The sequence below is a fragment of the Aptenodytes patagonicus genome, chromosome 23, assembly GCF_965638725.1.
Source record: "Aptenodytes patagonicus chromosome 23, bAptPat1.pri.cur, whole genome shotgun sequence".
Lineage (NCBI taxonomy): Eukaryota > Metazoa > Chordata > Aves > Sphenisciformes > Spheniscidae > Aptenodytes > Aptenodytes patagonicus.
The window spans coordinates 1,187,472-1,207,619 of NC_134971.1; the positions used below are offsets into that span (position 1 = coordinate 1,187,472).

Genomic DNA, 20,148 nt, shown 5'->3' on the forward strand with positions numbered 1-20,148 from the left:
GAGGCGCGGGCAGCGCAGAACCCTGCGGGTTTGGGGCTAAAGCGACGAGAAAACGGCAAACGGGGCGCGATCGCCCCCCCCCCCCCACCCGCCTCCGTTCCTCCGGTCACCGACCACGGCGCGGTGGCGTCACACCTCTCTGGGCCAGCCAGGCGTCGCCCGGCAGCGCCCCCCGGCCGGCGGGGACCCCCCCCGCGGAGGTTCGCGGGGGGGGGGGGACGGACGGGGGGACAGCCCCGCAGCCCGGGCCCCGAGGCGTCCGCGCCGCCCCGGGCACGCCTCACCTCGCCTCGCCGACGGGAGAATGACGCCGCGGACGTCACGGCCGGGAGAATGACGTCATCGCGAGGCCGCCGCAGCCGGGCGCCGCCTAGGGGCCAGCCCGGCCGGAGCGCTGGGCGGGACTTCCGGCAGCGCGGCCGGAAGCGGCGCGGGGGGCGAGCGGCGGTTGGCGGGCGGCGGCGGCGGCGGCGGAAGCGGCGGCGGCGCAGGCGCGGTGGGAGCCCGGGCCGAGGGGAGGGAGGCGCCCGCCCGAGAGCGCCATGGAGTCGCGGGGGGAGCCGCAGCCGCCGTGAGTGCGCGGGGCCCGGGCCGGGGCCGGGGCCGGGGCCGGCCCCGCCGGGGCAGCCGCCACCCCGCCCCGCAGCCCTCGCCCGCCGGCCCCGCCGCGCCGGGGGCGGCGTGGGGAGGCCCGGGCCGCGCCCCGTCGGCGGAGGTGGTGGCGCGGGGCGGGCTCCTCCGCCCGATGGCCGGGCCCGGGGGCGGCGGGAGGGGCGGCCGCGGGGGGGGCTCGGGAGGAGGCGGCCGGCTCGCCTCTGACAGCGGGGAGACGCCGCCCGAGGCGGCGGCCTGGCGGCGGAGGGGGGGGGACGGAGGAGGAGGAGGAGGAGGACGAGGACGAGGAGGAGGAGGAGGAGGAGGAGGAGGAGGAGGGGGAGGGGGAGGGGCTCCCCCCGCGGAGCCCTGCCCCGCAGCCGTTGCCGCCCGGGTGCGGGTGCTGCTTCCAGCTGGGGGGGCCCGGGTGGGAGGAGGGCCGGCGGCCGCCGCCGCTCCTTCTAGCCCGGAGCACAGCCCCAGGGAAGGGGGGGGGGGTGGGTTTAGGTCTCGCCCCCCCGCCTGATGCCTTCGCCCCCCCGCCTGATGCCTTCGCCCCCCCGCCTGATGCCTTCGCCCCCCCGCCTGATGCTTCGCCCCCCCGCCTGATGCTTCGCCCCCCCGCCTGATGCTTCGCCCCCCCGCCTGATGCTTCGCCCCCCCGCCTGATGCTTCGCCCCCCCCGCCTGATGCCTTCGCCCCGGCTTCATTGCAGCCTCCCTCTCCTGCAGCCCGGGGCTGCTGCCGGCTGCGGGCACGCACCGGCTCCGGGAGGGAAGGCCGGGCTTCGCTCCCGCACGGGGCGGTAGCCGGAGGCGCTGGCCCGCCGTCCGATGCTCTTCCCGGTCCAGGTCCTGGGGGATCAATACCGCTGCGACGCCCTGTCCCCTGAAGCCAGATAATCCACCTGAGCTGCGGCGCTCGGTAGTCGTAAGCTGGATATCTTGATATTAGCAGGGGCTAATCCTCCGACTATTAGCGTTTATTCCTACGTTATTAAAGCCTCGCGCGGCTGAGGTGTGCTCCGGCAGAGCAGCCCCTGAAATGAGCTTTCCTCTGTGTTTGTGTAACGTCGTATTCCCGTGCCTGAACGTTCCGCCGGTAGCTGGCTTCGGGAGGACCGTCAGCAGAGTCGGTCTGGCGGTCGTGCGTGGAATAAAACGTATTTAGCTGTCAGCCAGAAGTGGACGCGCATAGGAACGGGCGTGAATTGTCCATTGTGAATGTCAGGAAGCGCGGCGGTTGCCAGCCAGCCAGCCCTTTTCCCCAGCGCTAGCGCGCTGCGATAGCCGCTGGAAGTAGCTCGTCTGAAATGTTCTTTCCTCAGGAACAGAATGAGCCAGGGAGACTCGAATCCAGCCGCAGTTCCACACGCCGCCGAAGATATTCAGGGAGATGACAGGTGGATGTCGCAGGTAAGGCTGAGGAGGGGCGGCGGGCAAAGGACGCTGAATCCTCTTCGCTGGGAGGGCTGCTGGGCGAGTGCTGTGCGGGCCCCGTCTGGCCGCAGCTCCCCTTCCGAGGCCGTAACAGCTCTGCTGCCCCAGAGCTGGCAGGCTGTTGGTACGCGCCTGTCTCGTAACGACGAAGCGGGGCAAAAAGCAGCGTTGTTGCGTGACCCGAAAGCTGCCCTGTGGCACCAGGTCGGAAAACAACTCCCATCAGCTGGGAGAAGTTGCCAACCCCTTTTGTCAGACAGAGTGCAGAGCGGCGCTTTCCGGCGCGCGTCTTTGCAAGGGAGTGACAACGCTGCAAGCAGCAGCGGCGAAGCGTCTGGACTGCCCGTCCCTTGCTGCGGCGCTTCCTCCTAGACGGGGAGAAACAGCCAGGGGATCCTCGCTGCAGCGACTCGCCGCTAATTTCTCTGCTCTGTAGTTGTTGGCTCTCAGGGGCGTCTGACAGGCTCAACGGCTCACGCGTGTGTAGCGTGCGGATGCTGCTCTTGCCGGAACCGAGACCGTCGCTGGGGTCTGTGTCGCCGGGAGGGGGGGTCCGGCGGTTCACGGGTTAAGGCAGAGAAGGGCGTTGGAGGGAATAGCACGGTTCGGCAGCAGGGGAAACTGGTTGGGCAACTGTCCCTTTCTGTCCCGCAGCAGCAGAGACACCGGTGAGGAACCCTCAGCGGTTGGAGCTTACCTTGCTGCTTTCTTTTGACAGCACAATCGATTTGTCTTGGACTGCAAAGACAAGGAGCCCGACGTGCTCTTCGTGGGCGACTCCATGGTGCAGTTGCTACAGCAGTACGAGGTACTGTTAAAGGAAGGAGGGTGGTGGGGTTATAGGAGTTGGAGCGTTTCTCTCTCTAATCCGGTAGCCGATGGTGGCGTGTAATGCCGACGGTTTCCTCTTGTTCCCTTCCGACCTTACGGCCATCCCCTCGGGTTTATTCTGCCCTGCCTCCTTAACTTCCCAGCGCTCGTACAAAGTCTTGCCGGTTTAGCTCTGTAAGCCCTTTGCCGGCTTTCTCTGAAGCCGTTACGGACCGCCTCCGTTTTGACACAGGCGCACGAGCCCTGGCTAGCTCCTTGAATCTCAGATTCCGAACTCCCGAGGGCGCGCCATCGAAATCTCCCTAGGTGTATCTTGCGTGGCCGGAACGCCTTTAACCCTCTGGCACTTGGGGTGCCGTAGGCATCGGTACGCTGGCTTCTCTCTAGAACTCTGTCGGGGCAAAGAAGAGTTCTGCTGCTCCGACACGGTGGCAGCTGAGCAGCTTGGTTCTGCAAGAGCCGATTCCGTTTTTCCTGGTTTTGTTACCTGGTGACGAAAAGGAGTTCCTCAGGTCGTAGATAACCTTCTCGGGAAGCCCCGTACTTAGGGAAGCTAGGGACGCGGCGGTCTGCGACAGAGCCGGCACTCTCTGTGACTCTGACGAGTTGGGCAGAGAGCTGCTGGAGAGCACTCCCCCGTCCTTTGTGCCAGGACGGAGTGCTTGGCCGTCAGCAGCTCCGTCTCTTCTGGACCTCCGAGTAAAGCCTCGTCCTGTGTTTAAATGCCCTTTATGGAAGTGAGTTTTCGGAGGAAGTCTCGCGGCTACTTTCGGTGTCCTTGAAGACATCGCTTGCCTGCGTAGTATCTTTCGTTCACGGTCAGGACGCTGCCCTGAAATAGCAATTTGATTTCTGATTGCAGATATGGCGAGAGCTCTTCTCACCGCTTCACGCATTGAATTTTGGGATTGGTGGAGACACCACAGGACACGTTCTATGGAGACTGAAGAATGGCGAACTGGAGAACATTAAGCCGAAGGTATAAGCGGAAAACCAAACCGGGCAGCCCTGCGGTGCCGTAGAGCGCTGAGGCTTCAGGGCTTGAGCGGTGCAGAACCGAGCGAGCTGTTAGTCTTAACAGGACTTCTTGTTTGAGCCACCGTTGGCGCCGAGCCTGCGTCGGGTATTGAAATGCGTTGGGCTGAAGCAGAAGTCTTTGGGAACAGAGCTGTACGTCCCGTACGCGGGGTTCACCCTGCTGCGTATGCAGGTCGGAAGGTGCCGTCAGTAAATAGAGGCCGCCTGCTAGCGGTAGCGAAACTTGTTGATCGGGCCTACGATTGACTGTAGCTAGGTGTAGTTTGGAGTTGCGGTGCGTCTCTCGGGCCTGGCAGGCCTTCCCGGCCTCTAGGAAGGGGCGGTGAAGGATTTGATAAAGAGTTAGCAAAGGTGCTCGGGATGCGTGGTGGAGGTCGGCTTCCCGGTCTGCACCTACGGCTGCGGTCCTGTCGCGAGCGTCTTCACCGAAGGCGGTGGACGGCGCACCCGGGTGCTGTTACGCGGTGCGTACCCCGGGCCGGGAGGCGGTGTCGCTCATATCCGAGCCCGCTGTTTAACAGTTCACCGTCTTTGAAAGTAAAAAGCGGAGCGGTACGGTTGTCCCCGCCCCCGAGGAGCTTACGCTATACCGCATAGATATACGCCACCCTCTTTTTGACCAACGTAGGCTCCGGCAAGTACGTTGGCCGGGAGGCTCTGAAATGGGGCGGGCTCAGACCTGTCTCGGGCTCTCCAGAAAAGCTTCCGTAGTGCCAGGTCTTCATCCGTACCGAGGGCCGAAACGGAAGCTCGTAAGGGGCTGTTCGGAGATCGGCATAACCGGCAGCTGAAGACCCCTTGCAGCCTGGGTTTAGCCTTCAGCCTGCCTCTTCCTTGTAGCTCGCTGGTCACGGGTGACGTTCAAACAGGGTCTTTAGGGCAGCAAGCCTGTTGCGAGTCGTCCTGAAAAAGCTGCAATCGTTTTTTCTCCTTGTAGGTCATTGTTGTTTGGGTCGGAACAAATAATCACGAAAACACAGCGGAAGAAGTAGCAGGTGGAATCGAGGCTATCGTGCGCCTGATAAACACCCAGCAGCCACAGGCCAAAGTTATTGTACTGGTACGTCTCTTGGAGCGCTGCGAAAACAAACCGCTCTGAGGAAGCCCCGTGTTCTCTGTACCGCGCCTCTGCGACGCTGGGAGTTACCGATGGGTACCGGGGAGGGCAGTCACCTTCTCTGTCTTATCCTTTGTGCCTGCCTCCCCTTGTTCACCTGGCTTTGCAGAAGTCGCCCTTTCAGCCCCTCCAGAGACGGGTGTAATCACTCCCGTTAGCGGCACGGCTAAGCTGTCCCGCTTAGAAATGTTGTTGGAGAAGTCCCGTGAGGGGGGGGGGGGGAAAGGTGCCCAGGTCAGAGCTGGCGCTGGAAATCCTGGTCGGCTTCTTTGTCTCGGCGGGTTAGCCAGTGCCTCTCCTGTCGAGAAGCTGGGCGACGGCATTCACCGCTGAAAGCTTACACAAAGGGCACAGCTGATACATTTGGGGGGGGGGACGGGGACGGGGACACACAAAAACCAAGGCAGGTGCCGTGCCAGTTGCGCTTGTAGCTCATCTGGCTCCTTCAGCTGCGTGCCAGATTCGGTCTGAACGGCCGACGCCTGATGCAAGGGACGAGTTCCTCTTGCGGCAGGCGTCTTAAATCTGGGAAGGCAGCCTGAATTGGAAGGAAGAGCAGGCGTTGTCATGCCACCAAAGTCGTATGAAGCTCTCTTTTGCCTCCTTCTTGTGCCAGGGCCTGCTACCTCGTGGAGAGAAGCCAAACCCGCTGCGGCAGAAGAATGCCAAGGTGAATCACCTGCTCAAGGCCTCGCTCCCCAAACTGCCCAACGTCCAGCTTCTGGATGCGGACGTCGGCTTCGTGCACTCGGATGGCACCATCTCGTACCACGACATGTTTGATTTCCTGCACCTGACGGGGGGGGGCTACGCAAAGATCTGCAAACCCCTCCACGAACTGATCATGCAGCTGCTGGAGGAGACCCCCGAGGAGAAACGAGCTGCCCTGGCCTGAGTAGCTGACGTCAGCGTTAACAGCATCATCCAGCCCCATCAGATCAGTTCTGTCACTGGCACTACAGAATCCTTCTTTCTTAAAGCACTTTCCATTGTAGAATGTTACCGGATGTTCGTACCTAGTGTTTTGAGGGGGAAGGCTAATGTTTAACTGGTCTTGTACATACGAGGGCCGGCTTGGTTGGTTTTATTGCGGGAGGAAATTAGCTGGAGAAGAGTTTTACTTTTAAACCATTCCTCATTGAAACCGAGAGCAGGGCTGTCGCCCTGCGCCCCTCTCATGTCTTGTTGCTCTGTGGTTGTCCTAGAACCCCTGTAGCCTGTCTCCGGCAGCCCGCGCGCAGCTCCTGGCTCACCGTTCCTGGCCGTAGGGATTGTGCTCTGTGTATTAGCCTGTGAACAAGAATCACATTCCACTTGCAAAAGCCGGAACAGATGCATTTTTCCAAACTCGGTCCCACCTCTTACAGTTTTGGGGGGCTTTTTGTTTTGGTTTTGTTGTTTTCTTTCTGGGGGGCTTTTAAGTGACACGTGTTGCTTTCCCACTCGTTCTTCCTGAAGCAGCACGAAACTGGAAATCCGAAGCGTAAAGAAACGAACGGTTGACCGAACTGGTGTAACACTCCCAGGTGCTTGTGCTCGTGCTTGTTTCGCCATGCCTGCTCCCACGTAGCTTTCCCCGGGGGCAGCCCCGTTCAGGTGCTGCTGGCTGTCCTGTTCTCTGCTCCCGTCTGTGTGTGGTGTCGCTGGCTTTTAACAGTTGCTCGGTTTAGGATTTTAATTACTCGGAAAGCACCGCGCAAGGCAGTCGCTTCCTCGCTACTCCAGAGCTGACACTTCATTCCTCCGAGGTGCCTGTGCCACAGGGCTCTTTGCAGTGCTGGTCGTTGTTCTGCGTAGGTTTTTTGTTTGTTTGTTTGTTTGTTTGTTTGTTTGTTTGTTTTTAAGTGTGACCGTTACGCCCTGTTTTCCTGAAGGAACCCCCCACGGATAGCCCCCGTCCGCGAGGCCTAAATCAGTCCGAAGCTTTACAGATTCCAAGGTGTATATTTCTTTATCGCTTCTGTTTTACCTGTCTAAACATTTTATTTGAGCAACTACAGCCTCTTTACAGCAAAAAGTGAAGTCGAGGCGTAGCTTTTCCTGCCCTGGACGCCGCTCCTCGCCTCTAGCCGAGGGAGCCGGAGGGGCAGGTGCCCTCCCACAGGGGCTGCGACTAGGTGGGATTTTGGTTTGGTTTTGTTGTTAGGAGGGCCGGTTGTGGTCTACGAACGAGCGAACGAAAACGGCCTTTCATTTCAAAGTGAAAGGTTCCCTTTTTCAGAAAGAAACCGGTTTGGACCCGAAAGGCAGGGCCCTAGACGAATAGGTTAGCTGTGCTTGCACATCGTTTGAAACAAAGTCTGTTCCTCCTTGGCTTACCTGCCGGGGTCGGAGCTTGGCGGCGGCGCCGCGCGGACCTCGCCGCGCTTCGCGCTACGGTAGCTGGCCGAGAGCCGCCAACGCAGGTCTCCGCGCTTCTTGCCGCCGAAGCGGGATCTGCCCTCACCCGGGCTCGTCTCGGCGGGTGAGTCGCGGAGGAACGGATAGCTTTTTTAGCGGGCACTTCATGCCGTGTTCCGAATGAGGGGTGTTTAGGTGTCCGGGTTGCTTGCTGTGCCCTGCTGCAATGAAGTACATAGGTACTGTATATAGTCTGTCTGCCCTTTTTTATAATAAAGGGTGCCGGTGTTTAACGCGGTCTGTAACCTAGCATTAAGGAATACTTTAATGTCCCCGCTACGTTCCCCTCTTCCCGTAGATTGGATCATAGCAGGATTTCTGCCTGGATTGCATGCGTAGTGTGTGTTTTGTTTCCAGTATATGTGATCTACACACAGATGAAGGAAGGAAAGACGAAGCGTTCCGCTTGCCAGGATGGGAAGTGGGAAGTTTGGGAGTGCCGCGGCAGAGGAGGGATTGCGGTCCTACCCCCACGAAGCAGGCTAGGGACGCGCCGCTCCCCGAGGCTCCCTCGGCCTCTGCGCTCTGGAGCCCCGCTGCCTCGCAGGACGGGCTTTAAGGGAACGTTGCTCACGCTTCCGATAAGATGCTCGCTGGAGAAGCTGGGGCAAGGGAGAGGGGAGAATCAAGTGTTAAAAATAAGCTGCGGTGGAGGATTCCTGGGGAAAGGACTTAGCCCACCCCCCACGCACCCCTTAGGGACACGGGATAAAACACGTTCTGCTCCCTGCGAGCTTTTCAGGTTTCTGGGCTCGGGTGAAAAGGCAGCGTGCTGGTTTAATCTGCGCGGCCCTGCTTCCCTCCCCGCCGTCGCTGCGTGTGGCTAAAGAGATGCTAACCAGGAACGTGCGCTCCAGTAAAGAGCTCCGACCGCTCCACTCGGCGCCCGTGCGGCCGGGGCTGTGCTCAGCTGTGAGTCAGCCCCTCGCGGCAGGGTGCCGAGTGGACCGAGAGGTTTGGCAGGCTCCTGAGCCTTCCGCAACGTGACCGAGGACGGCTCTGCTGGCTCCGCTTAGGCTTGGCTTGCTAAGGTGCCGCGCTCTATCCTTGGTTCGGTGCTCGCGGCCCTCCTCTGCTCCCGTAACCATCTCCGATACTGCTGGCGCTGCGTAAAGCAAGCGAGGATGGCCTCCTCTCGCTCAGCCTTTAGCTCTGCTTGTCGCTGCCTAGTAAGAAACCGTCCCGCTCACGACTGCGAGGCTTTGTGGGAGGGCGAGGAGGGGTTCTCCCTCCTGGCTGACCTAGTACTAAAAACCGAGCGCCTCATCGCAAGACGTGTAGAAAAAGCTGCGGTTCCAGCTCTGGGCGACCGATGTCCCTTGGGATTGGGGCTGGGCTCCCCCTGCCCGGCCAGCGGGAACCGTGCCCCTGTTAAGGGTTGGCTGGGAAAGAACCGGCCCCGGGGGGGGCTTCTCCCCTCCGTAAGCAACCCGGTCACGCTTGACAGCTCTGTGCCGGAGCCTGCTATCTATCTCCTCTGTGTGAGCGTTGCCAGTTTCGCGTTTATTGCAGCGGAGAGAAGAACAAAACGAAAGACGCGGAAGGCCAGAAAGAGTCGCTTGTAACTTGCTGGGGGGGACACGGGAGGATGACCGCAGGGTGGGACCCGTGAGGAGGAAAGCCCGTGCCGTACGGTGTGCGAAACGAGGCCGCGGCCTCCCTCCGCGCTGCCCTCCCCGCCTGCCTTGGAGGCCCTGCCCTCTCACTGCCCCTGAACCTTCCCCGGGACAAAAGAATTGTCATCCCGCTTTGGCAAAAATGCATCGGCTGGTAGAACTCACTCTGTTAGTGCATATTTCGATATAAATGTCAATGTTTCACCCCACCGTGTTGCAGCGTGTGTGTGTGTGCGTGCCCAGGCGCCTGCGCCTTTCCTTCCCTCTCTGTGTCGGTGACTCGTTCTGTTTCGTTTCTGCGGGGGCCGGGGAAGCGGCTGGGGAGGTGCTGCCCCGTGCGGAGCTGCCAAACAAACCTCCCACCGGCTGCGCTCGCCGCGTTCCCTCCTGGGGGTCTCCGGGGCCACGCTCGGCCCGATCCCCGCTCCTCATTTAATAGCCATTCTTCCCCCCGCTCTGTTGGGGGGCTTTTTTTTGTCTGTTTTTCCTCTCCTTTCACCGTGCAGAGCTTAGGTCCTGTACCCGAAGCTGTCAGCGAGGTTCTGCAGGTACAGGTAACTGGTATTTTGGCCCCCGACAGGACGTCAGCTCGTATTCGATTACTCGGTGATTCATTTTTAAGAGCCCTGAAATGAACAGGGAACGCGCATCGCCACGCAACCCAACTTACAGGCTTCCCAGCGGAGGCGATGCTCGAGCTTGAACAGCAGCTTAGGAGTCGCTTGGAGTTCTGCTTCTGGCTCCTGCATGGGCGTCCGTCTGTCCCCAAGCAAGTCGTTCCGTCTGCTGCCAGCATCGCCACCCGTAACCTGGAAACAGCGTGCAGACTGTCTGAAAAGTGCTTTGGGATCCTCGGTGAGAGGACCTATAGAAATAAAGTGCACAATAGCAGCAGCGCTCTTGTCTCTTTACGTTCGTCCCACAGAGAAAAGAGGGAAAGCGGTGGCAGAGGTCTTGGATGGCGGTTCAAGCCTAGAAAATGGCTTTCTACGAGATTCCGTGGGGCTGAGCTGTTTCAGCGGGGGGTTTAAAACCAAAAAACCCGATCGCAGACACGTAAAACATGATATCACAAAGCCCTTAGACGAGGGACCGTAAGCGGGAAGCCCCTCGGCAGCTGGGATGGTTTTTTTTGAGGGAGATGCACGCTGAAATGCCGCATGGCGTCACTCCTGCTTCCCCAGCGAGGGGAGCCGTGGAAAAGCTTCAAATTACTTGGAATTACTTCAACCTCTGGTGATGAAGGGTGCTGCAAACGGGAGGGGAAGCTGCGGGAGCCCCCGCGCAGAAAGCCGGAGAGGAGGGCGGGAAGGGGAAGGGCGCCCGTGCGGTCGCAGTGCCGTACCTCGTCTGGCAGGGAATGTTTCCGTGTCCCCACGCGCGAGGACTTTGCTGGCAGGCGGGCTGGGCGAGCGGCTTTGGGCTTCGGGCGTCCCGAGTGCCGCCTGGCCTCACCGGCGCCGGCTGGAGGGGTGCCGCCGGCCGCAGGCTGGAGCAGCGCGCAGGGCCCTGGCCAGGGAGGAGTCCCCGAGCCCTGCGCCGAGGAGGGAGCGGGAGCAGGATTTCCTCCTGCGGCAAGCCAGGGCTGGTTACGGCTCCTGCATTGCGCACCCTGCGATTACCGCGGCAGCTCGTCTGTCCGGACCAGGCGGCCGCACCGACCCGTCCGAGCCTGGTGCTGGGAACAGGGGGGGTTGGCGGCATCCCTGCTGTGCCCATCGGTGCCGGGGCCGGGTCGGGTCGCTGGCGGGGGCAGTTGGTAGTCGCAGGCCACGTGTCGGAGCGTGACGACCCTGTGAACGAGGCCGCTGGCAGCAGTAAGGACCTCCCGACGCCGCCGGCCGCAGGGGTGGACACGGAGCTGGGGCTGGGGAGGCCTCGCTTGCTCCCGGCCCCCTCCCCGGGCTGGTGGCTCTGCGGGCGGGACGGGTCCTTGTCCCATCAGAGGGGCTCGGGCAGCGTCTGTGTGACCCGGGGGGGGGGGGTCGCTCGGGCTGGGGGGCGGCTGTCCCTGCCCAGCCCCTGGGGCTGGACACTGCCCCGTGGAGCTGGGGCTCCCCTGCAGGGTGGGGGCTCCCCTGTGGGGTCCCGAATGGGGCAGGGGCTCCCCTGCGGGACAGGGCTTCCCCTGTGGGGTCCCGAATGGGGCAGGGGCTCCCCTGCAGGACAGGGCTTCCCCTGTGGGGTCCCGAATGGGGCAGGGGCTCCCCTGCGGGACAGGGCTTCCCCTGTGGGGTCCCGAATGGGGCAGGGGCTCCCCTGCAGGGTGGGGGCTCCCCTGCGGGGCCCCGTATTGGGCAGGGGCTCCCCTGCGGGGTCCCGTGTGGGGCAGGGGGCTTCCCCTACGGGGTCCCCTAGGGCAGGGGTGCCCCACGGAGCGGGGGTTCCCGGGCGGGACGAGGGCTGCCGAGGGGGCCGGTCCCCCCCGGGTAGGGGACGCCCGCGCCCCGGCACCGCCCGCCGCGCGTCACTTCCCCGGCCTGGCCCTTTAACGTGTGACGGTGCGTGACGTCACCGCCGGCCCATGTTTACGGCTTGCCTGCGGACCGGGGGGATACAAAGTACCGGCACCGAAACCGGGCACCGGCAGCGGCAGCACCGCCGGGATCCAGCACCGGGCAGCGGCAGCAGAAGCGGGTACCGCCGGCGGGCACCGGCACCGGCACCGGCGGCCGCGCCGCCCCCGGGCTCCCCCCGCAGCGCCCGCCCGGATCGGCAGCAGGCTCAGCGCCGGCCCGGGGACCCGCACCGGCACCGGCACCGGCAGCGGGGCGGGCCATGGGGCAGGGTGCCCGGGCGCGCCCCGGCTGACCGACCCGACCCGACCCGACCCGACCCGACCCGTCCCGCCCCGGCGGACCTTGGCCGGCCGGGGAGCGGAGCGGAGCGGCGCGGCGCGGCGGGCGCGGCCGGGGATGCTGGCGGGATGCCGGGCGCCGGGGCGGCCGCGCTGGCCTGGGCGCTGCTGGCCTGGGCGCTGCTGGCCCTGCCGCCCGCCCTGCCCCAGCCCCAGCCCCAGCCCCAGCCCCAGCCCCGCGGCCGCCGGCAGGTGGTGGACAAGGAGGCCCGCTTCAACACCACCTACGCCGACTGGGTGGACGCCGACCTGCTCAACATCTACGCCTTCAACCACAGCGTCCGCAGGAACAGGGTGAGCCGGCGGGGCGGCCAGACCGGCCGGTGCCCGCTCCCCCTGGGGGTTCCCCGTCCCCCCCGGGGTCCCCCGGAGCCGGGGCTTTGGGGCGCGCGGGGGGGGAAGGCATCCTCTGCCACGAGGGCCGAGCAAAGTCCAGCCGCCGGGGACGAGCCCGCCGTGGCTGGACCTGCCCGGCCAACGCCTCGCCTTCCCGCTGTCCCCGCAGACGGAGGGGGTGCGGGTGTCGGTGAACGTCCTCTCCGACCACAAGGACTTGCCCGTCCTCTTCGTGGTGAGGCAGAAGGAGGCGGTGGTCTCCTTCCAGGTGCCGCTCATCCTCCGGGGCCTGTGAGTATCGGCGGGGCGGGCGCTGGCCCCCTGCCCGGCCGAGCCGCGGGGACCGGCGGGCGGGCGGGGGGGTCCCGGCGGGCAGGGCTCGGGGGCGGCGGGCACAGCACAGCTCGGCGGGCGCTCTGCCTGCCCAGGTACCAGCGGAAGTACGCGTACCAGGAGGTGAGCCGCACGCTCTGCCAGCCCCAGACCAAGGCGGAGGTGGAGACCCAGCACTTCTACGTGGACGTCTCCACGCTGTCCCTCAACGCCTCCTACCAGCTGCGGGTCACCCACGTGGAGAACTTCGTGCTGCGGTGAGGGGAGCCTGGCGCCCCCGTCCCCGTCCCCGCCTTCCCGCTGCCTGCCGGGGCTGCCTGCCGGGGCTGCGGGCTCCCCTCACTGGCCATCATCCTTTCCCGTGCTCTCTGCAGGACGAACGAAAGGTTCAGCTTCAATGCCACGGCAGCCCAGCCGCAGGTGAGGAGGGGCCAGCGTGGCATGGCGTGGCGTGGCGTGGGAGAGGGTCTGCGCCCGAGGCCAGCCCAGGGAGGAGAGCACGGCTGCTGTGGCAGTGACGGGCCCTCCTCCCCCCCCCGCCACAGTATTTCAAGTACGAGTTCCCCGAGGGAGTGGACTCGGTGATCGTGAAGGTGACCTCGGCCATGGCCTTCCCCTGCTCCGTCATCTCCATCCAGGACATCCTGGTAGGTTTGGGCGGCAGGGCCTCTTCTCCGGGCGACCCGTGATGCCCGGCGGGGCTGACGGCCCCTCTGCCTCCGCAGTGCCCCGTCTACGACTTGGACAACAACGTGGCCTTCATTGGGATGTACCAGACCATGACGAAGAAGGCGGCCATCACAGTGCAGGTGGGCACGGGGCTGTGCCGCGGGGCTGTGCCGCGGGGCCGTGCCACTCCCGGCCCCTGCCCGGCGCTGGCGGGTAGCGCCAGTTAGCAGAGCTTGCAGAGGTTATTGCTCTGGGGCAGCCCCGAGCCCCCCAGGGGGCCCCGGCTGCGCGGGGCGGCGTAGGAGACCCCCGGCTGGGCTCTGCTGACCCCCGTCTCTCACCCCCCTGGGACGGCCGCCGCAGAAGAAGGATTTCCCCAGCAACAGCTTCTACGTGGTGGTGGTGGTGAAGACGGAGGACGAGGCGTGCGGGGGGGCTCTGCCCTACTACCCCCTCTCCAAAGACGCCTCACCGGGTACGCCGGGGTGGCTGGGGGAAGCGGCTGCCCGCGAGTGCGTCCCTGCCACCGTGGGTTGTGTGCTGGGGACGCGCTGGGGACAGGGTGGGGAGCAGCAGCTGCGGAGGGCTGAGCCCCCGGCCCGTTTCTTCTTCCAGATGAACCCGTGGATCAGCACAACCGGCAGAAGATGCTGGAGGTGATGGTGTCGCCCACCATAACCTGTAAGCCTGGGAGGGGCCGTTTGGGGCTGGGGGGGGTGCTGGGCTCCGCAGGGGGCCCCGCAGCAGGTCCCCAGGGCTGCCGCTCCCCCTGAGGGCTTGTCCCGGCTCTGCGCAGCGGAGGCCTACGTGGGCAGCGTGCTCTTCTGCCTGGGCATCTTCCTCTCCTTCTACGTCCTCACGCTGTTCATCGCCTGCTGGGAGAGCTGCCGGTGAGTTCCCAGGTGTCGCTGCCCCGGCCACCTTGTCCCCTCCGGGCGCTGAGCCCCGGTGCACGGTCCCAGCACGGTGGGGGCCCTCGGGCGTGCTGTGCCCCCTCGCCCCTGGCTGCCGGCACGGCGCTGCTCACAGCTGCTTCCCTCGGCAGGCAGCAGAAGAGGAAGGGGCTCCTGGCAGCCATGGACTCGCCCAGCCTGGACACGGGTGAGGGGCTGGAGGCAGCAGCCGGTGGCAGTGGCACGTGGAGGGTCTGCCTGGGAGATTCCTGGTTATTTTGCCCTCTCGAGCCCGTGGCAAATCCCTTGGTTCTGCAACAGTTCTCCACTGTCCCACTGAGCCCCGCTTGTCCCCCAGCTCCCTGGGGACAAATCCCGATGTCAGGGGGACAGGGACGTCCTGGGGCTCGGGCTTCACTGCTCCGGGGCTGGCAGGGCTGCGCTGGGGCTTAGGCATCTCACCAAGTCTGTCTCTTTCTTTCCACGGCTTTCCGGGGACTCCCAGCATCTCTACTGGGTAGGTGCCGGCGTCTGCTCTGTCCTTGGCTGCGAGCTCGCTCCCGTGCCAGGGCAGGGGCACGGGGCGCTGCTCTCTGCCAAACGGCCGTGTGGCCCCGGGCCGGGGGTGCCACGGGAGGCTGCCGGCAGCTGATGGGGACCCTCTCGTCTTGCAGGGCATGCCCGCAGCATCCCCGACTCCTTCCTGGGCCGTGCCCCCTATGACAGCTACGGTTACGGCTCCTTCGGTGAGTGCCGCGCGCCGTCCCTCGCCTCCCTGCCTGTCGGCGGGCGGCCGTGCCCACCCTGTCTGTCCGTCCTTGCAGGGAACGGTTCCTCCGGCAGCGCCGAGGGCATCACGGACAGCATGGGCTCGGCAGAAGTCCCCTACAGCTATGCGGGTGAGTCCCGGGGCAGCGGTGCGGTGGCTGGCATGGCCGCAGCCCTGCAGAGCCGGCATGCCCAGGCAGCGCTGGGCTGCCCCGACGGTGCTGCGCGGCCGGGGGCATCCCAGCTCTACCCCTCTCCATCTCCTGGGAAGGGTCGCTGGATTGCCAGCCCCTCTGTGCAAGTCCGCAGCGGGGTCTCCATCGGCGCCGCCAGCCGGTGGGGCAGACACGTGCTGGAGAACCCCCCCCCCCCCCCGGGGCTCGCCCCCGCTCCTGCTCCAATAACTCTCGCTTTCCTTTGAAGGGCAGGAGCAGTTCAAGCGGCGCACGCCCTCCGCCCCGATGAGGCCGCTGAGCATTGCCATGGGTAGATGCTGGTACCGGGCAGGGACGGGCCAATCAAGCCAAAATCTGCCCTGCCCCAAGCTTGCGCCCGGGGCGCTGAGCACCTCTGCTCCCTCCTCCCCTCCCTCAGAGCAAGGGCAGCCACCCAGCAGCCCCCGCCGCGGGCAGGGCAGCGCCCGAGGAGCTGCGGGGCAGGGGGAGGACATCGTCCTCCTGGCCCCCAGCTGTCCCCAGCCCGGCAGGGCTGTCCCCAGGACAGGGGCAGTGCAGGGGTCTGCATGGAGCTGGAACCTGTCCCCGGTGCGAGTTGGCAGGGAGGCAGCCGAGCGGTTAATTGGGGGTGATTGGGGTCCCGCGGGGTGGGCACCGAGGCGGGCTCGGCCAAGGGGCTCTGCTGACGGCCCCGGCTCGGCCGCAGGGGAGCGGTTGCTGGAGAACGTGGCCGGCCGGCCACGCCTGGACTCGCTCAGCTCCATCGAGGAGGATGACTACGACACGCTGGCCGACATCGACTACGACAAGAACGTCATCCGCACCAAGGTGCGTCCCGCCCCGTGCCCCCTGCGCCCCCGCCAGCTGCTCCCTGCCGGCCGGGGCGAGCCCCTCCACCTGCCTCTCCTTCCAGCAATACCTCTGCGTGGCCGACCTGGCCCGCAAGGACAAGCGGGTGCTGCGGAAGAAGTACCAGATCTACTTCTGGTGAGTGGGGGGCAGTGGGGATGGGGGGCACAGAGCAGTGTCCCGACCCGGGGCGGGCGGCGGGGACCCCCTGACGCCCCTCTGCCTCCCCCAGGAACATCGCCACCATCGCCGTCTTCTACGCCCTCCCCGTCATCCAGCTCGTCATCACCTACCAGACGGTAAGTGGGGCCATGGCGGCGGCAAATGGGGCTCCCGGGAGCTCTGGGGGCTGCGGTCCCCAACCGTGCTCCCCAGCCGCGATGGGGCCGTCCCTGGGCGTCCCCCGTGTCCCCACGCCCCGCCGCCACCTCCTCTCACCGTGCCCGCACGTGCAGGTGGTGAACGTCACCGGCAACCAGGACATCTGCTACTACAACTTTCTGTGCGCCCACCCGCTGGGGAACCTCAGGTGGGTTCAGGGGGGACGGTGGGCGGCTGGGGGACCCCCACACCCGGGGCAGGGCTGCGGAGAGGCCCCGGCATCCCGGGGAGGGAGAGGGGTCCGCAGCGCTCACGCCCGGACTGCCCCCTCGCAGCGCCTTCAACAACATCCTCAGCAACCTGGGCTACGTCCTGCTGGGCTTGCTCTTCCTGCTCATCATCCTGCAGCGGGAGATCAACTACAACCGGGCGCTCATGCGCAATGACACCCACGCCCTGGTAAGGGACGGGCGGACGCCGGGCTGCACGCCCGGGGAGGGGGGGGGGGCCTCGGCCGCCCAGGACCCCCGCTTCCCCTCCCTCCCCTCCCGCCCCCCCAGGAGTGCGGCATCCCCAAGCACTTTGGGCTCTTCTACGCCATGGGCACCGCCCTCATGATGGAGGGGCTGCTCAGCGCCTGCTACCACGTCTGCCCCAACTACACCAACTTCCAGTTCGGTGAGTGCCCCCCGGCCCCCCGCCGCCCGCGCCGGGGCTGTCCCCGCCCCGCTCACCGCTGCCCCCCCCCCTGCAGACACCTCCTTCATGTACATGATCGCGGGGCTCTGCATGCTGAAGCTCTACCAGAAGCGCCACCCGGACATCAATGCCAGCGCCTACAGCGCCTACGCCTGCCTGGCCCTCGTCATCTTCTTCTCCGTCGTTGGCGTGGTGAGTACGGTCGGTGCCAGTGGAGCCTGGGGGGGGGGGGGGGCGGCCAGTCACCCCCGCTGCCCGCTGCCCCACTCGCCCCGCAGGTCTTCGGCAAGGGGAACACGGCCTTCTGGATCGTCTTCTCCGTCATCCACATCGTGGCCACCCTGCTGCTGAGCACCCAGCTCTACTACATGGGGCGCTGGAAGCTGGGTAAGGTGGGGGACACCGCTGCGAGCGGGGTGGGTGGGGGGCAGCGCGGCGGCCCCCCCGGTGCGACCTCTCCTCTCTCTGCAGACTCGGGCATCCTGCGCAGGATCCTGCACGTGCTGTACACGGACTGCGTCCGGCAGTGCAGCGGGCCCATGTACGTGGTGAGTGCTGGCACTGTGGCTCGCGGCACCGGGGTCCCCTGGCTCTGCGGAGACCCCGCCTGGCAGCCCTCCCTCCCTGAAGCGGCCGGCCGCCTGCCCCTCACAGCCCCCCTCGCCCTTTGCAGGATCGCATGGTGCTCTTGGTCATGGGAAACATCATCAACTGGTCGCTGTAAGTGCGGAGCTGGGCACAGGCCAGACCCCGCGCTGCTTCTCTCAGCCCGGCGCTCCCCGTCCCCGCTGCCGCCCCCACCCCGCTCCTGCAGCCCGACCCCCCCTGGCTGCGGTCCCCTCTGCCAGCTCGGGACAGCTGTGAGCCGAGCACGGCAGGTCCCCACCGTAGCTGCAGCAGCCCCCGTGTCCCCACGTGCTGCCCGATCTCCCGGGGGCTGCTGGTGTGTCTAGGGGAAAGCGGGGTGCACGGGTACGGCGGGCGGGGGGACACCCCAGGCTGCACTGACCCTGCTGCCTGTCCCTGCCTCCCCAGCGCTGCCTACGGCCTCATTGTCCGCCCCAATGACTTCGCTTCCTACCTGCTGGCCATTGGCATCTGCAACCTCCTCCTCTACTTCGCCTTCTACATCATCATGAAGGTGCGAGCCAAGCCCCCTGGCCCCCGGCCCGGCTGCGCGGGCGCTGCGTGCCCGGCGGGGAGGGCAGGGCAGGGACGGGCACCCTTGCCAGCACCTGCCTGCACGTTGACCCTGGCCTCTCCCGCAGCTCCGCAGCGGCGAGCGCATCAAGCTCATCCCCTTGCTCTGCATCATCGGCACCTCGGTGGTCTGGGGCTTCGCCCTCTTCTTCTTCTTCCAGGGGCTCAGCACCTGGCAGGTGAGCGGGAGGGCGGCGCGGTGGGGTGGGGCGGGCGGGGCGGCCACCGGCCGGCGCGGTGACTGCCGGCCCCGGCCCCAACAGAAAACGCCGGCCGAGTCCCGGGAGCACAACCGTGACTGCATCCTGCTCGACTTCTTTGACGACCACGACATCTGGCACTTCCTCTCCTCCATCGCCATGTTCGGCTCCTTCCTGGTAGGTGCTGGCTGCCGCCGGCACGGCTGCCGGCTGCCCCTGGCCACCCCGGCTCACCGCAGCCCTGCTCCCCTCGCTCCGCAGGTGCTGCTGACGCTGGACGATGACCTGGACTGCGTCCAGCGGGACAAGATCTACGTCTTCTAGGGGGCCGCAGCCGCTCGCTGCCCTGGGACTGTGCCAAACGCCCGGCCGCAGGCCCTGGGAGGGGAGACCCGCTGGGGCGGCGCGTGCCCCTGGGGAGGGACGCCCGTGCTGTGGGTCCTGCAAGCCACTCCATCCCCCTCCCTGCGCAGCCCGGGGGTCTCGGTGCGCCTCCTCCCCGCCGGCCGGGTCCCTCCCTGGTGCTGCGTGCCTGTTCCTGGGCTCCTCGTAGCCGAAAACGGGGATGGGGGGCCGCCGGGGCACCCGTCCTCGGTGGCAAGTGACACTGGAAAAGGTGCTGCTGCTGCTGCTCCGTGCCCGTGCACCCGTGGGCGCGGTGTGGGGGGCCGGGGCAAGTGCCGTGCCAGCAGTCCCGTGGCCCCCCGAGCACATGGGTGCGGGTCTCTCTTCAGTGCCTGAGTCGTATAGGTGGGAGGTGGGGGTGCGTGTGTCCGGCGTGGTGGTGGCGATGGCGGTGGCCGGAGAGGCCCCCCCTCGCATCTCCTTCAGCGTCCCAGGAGGGGGGTCGGACGTTTGTGCCTCCCGTCGCCGCTCCCCACCAAGGCTGGTGCTCTCCACGCGTGGGTCTGCTGGGAAGGGACTCGCATTAAAGTGTCTGCACTTTGCCCGCGCCTGCCACCTCCTGCCTGGGCAGCGGGAGCCTGGGGGGGCACTGGGGGTCCCCGAGGGTCCCCAGGGGGCAGCGGGGGTGGCGGGCTCTGCCCCGCTGGACTGCCGCCGGGTGTCAGCCGCGCTCTGCTGCGGCGCCAGCTCCTCCTTCCCACCGGGACTTTGGGAGAAGAAGCAGCGCTGCTGCTGCTGCTCTTCTGCCCCGGAGATCCCCTGTGCGGCACGGGGGCTGCAGGGGCGAGGTCTGTGGGGCGCGTGGGGGCCGTCAGCCCCAGGGGGGTTAGGGATGCCCAGGGAGGTCCCACTTCACAGGCAGTGAGGGTCCTGGGAGGCTGGGGCTCCCTTTGGCGTCCCAGCCCAGTGCCAGCGCTGCTGCATGCCTCGCTGTGCCCTGGCCCACCTGAGCGGGCTGGTGCCCGGCTGGGGCAGCGCGAATCCCGGGGATGGCTGTGGGAAGCCCGGGCATGATGCCCGCAGGATGCCTGCGGCCTCGCTGCTCTGCCTTGGCCAGCCCCGACCAGGGCACTCCGTGGGCTGTGCGTGCCGCCCAGGCGGCCGTGCCCCCGCAGCAGCCCCACAGCCCTGTGGGAAGCCCCGCTCGGCCGCCCCGGCAGTGAGCACACGGGGAAACCAGCCATGAAGTCAGGGCAGAAACCCTCGGCAGCTCTTGCGTCCAGCCGAACGCCTGGCTATAAAAGGACTTACTCCATCAGCCTCCGGCCCCGCTTCCTCCCTGCCCCCAAATCCGCCGGGGAGGAGGCACGCGGGGAATGCTCGGGCACGGGCCTTAGTCACTGATTTTCGGAGTCTTTCCCCAAATATGGTGCCTGGGCTAGAGTCATGGTGCGCTGCGGGGCTGGC

At 65.9% G+C, this 20,148-nt stretch overlaps 2 protein-coding genes across 6 annotated transcripts; both read left to right on the forward strand.

Annotated features, from left to right (window-relative positions):
• Positions 1-505: 505 nt before the first annotated feature.
• PAFAH1B2 (platelet activating factor acetylhydrolase 1b catalytic subunit 2) lies at positions 506-9,926 on the forward strand. Its single transcript, XM_076358357.1, has 6 exons — positions 506-571; positions 1,922-2,009; positions 2,752-2,841; positions 3,727-3,843; positions 4,840-4,962; positions 5,636-9,926. Exons 1-6 carry the CDS (start codon positions 543-545, stop codon positions 5,912-5,914), a joined length of 726 nt encoding a protein of 241 aa, XP_076214472.1. The 5' UTR covers positions 506-542; the 3' UTR covers positions 5,915-9,926.
• A 2,035-nt stretch (positions 9,927-11,961) lies between these two features.
• On the forward strand, positions 11,962-19,283 carry SIDT2 (SID1 transmembrane family member 2). Of its 5 annotated transcripts, XM_076358521.1 has the most exons (28): positions 11,962-12,186; positions 12,398-12,519; positions 12,657-12,818; positions 12,936-12,981; positions 13,107-13,208; positions 13,287-13,370; positions 13,594-13,705; positions 13,846-13,911; positions 14,027-14,120; positions 14,276-14,331; positions 14,629-14,640; positions 14,798-14,869; positions 14,948-15,022; positions 15,315-15,377; positions 15,774-15,895; positions 15,981-16,054; positions 16,149-16,215; positions 16,372-16,445; positions 16,573-16,696; positions 16,798-16,915; positions 16,992-17,128; positions 17,215-17,323; positions 17,408-17,484; positions 17,610-17,656; positions 17,972-18,077; positions 18,205-18,315; positions 18,400-18,513; positions 18,598-19,283. In XM_076358521.1, exons 1-28 carry the CDS (start codon positions 11,962-11,964, stop codon positions 18,658-18,660), a joined length of 2,634 nt encoding a protein of 877 aa, XP_076214636.1. In that variant the 3' UTR covers positions 18,661-19,283. The 5 variants fall into 5 exon arrangements, with proteins under 5 accessions (XP_076214636.1, XP_076214638.1, XP_076214637.1 ...); XM_076358523.1 differs by lacking the exon at positions 15,315-15,377; XM_076358522.1 differs by lacking the exon at positions 14,629-14,640.
• Positions 19,284-20,148: the final 865 nt, after the last annotated feature.

What these genes read in the sequence shown, in the direction of transcription:
- PAFAH1B2 (XM_076358357.1), top strand. Translation starts at nt 543, where the DNA reads ATGGAGTCGCGGGGGGAGCCGCAGCCGCC. An exon ending in CGGGGGGAGCCGCAGCCGCC is followed by an intron (nt 572 to 1,921) that starts GTGAGTGCGCGG and finishes TTCTTTCCTCAG; the next exon opens with GAACAGAATGAGCCAGGGAG. An exon ending in TGGAGAACATTAAGCCGAAG is followed by an intron (nt 3,844 to 4,839) that starts GTATAAGCGGAA and finishes TTCTCCTTGTAG; the next exon opens with GTCATTGTTGTTTGGGTCGG.
- SIDT2 (XM_076358521.1), top strand. Translation starts at nt 11,962, where the DNA reads ATGCCGGGCGCCGGGGCGGCCGCGCTGGCCTGGGCGCTGCTGGCCTGG. An exon ending in CTCCAAAGACGCCTCACCGG is followed by an intron (nt 13,706 to 13,845) that starts GTACGCCGGGGT and finishes TTCTTCTTCCAG; the next exon opens with ATGAACCCGTGGATCAGCAC. An exon ending in CACCCGCTGGGGAACCTCAG is followed by an intron (nt 16,446 to 16,572) that starts GTGGGTTCAGGG and finishes GCCCCCTCGCAG; the next exon opens with CGCCTTCAACAACATCCTCA.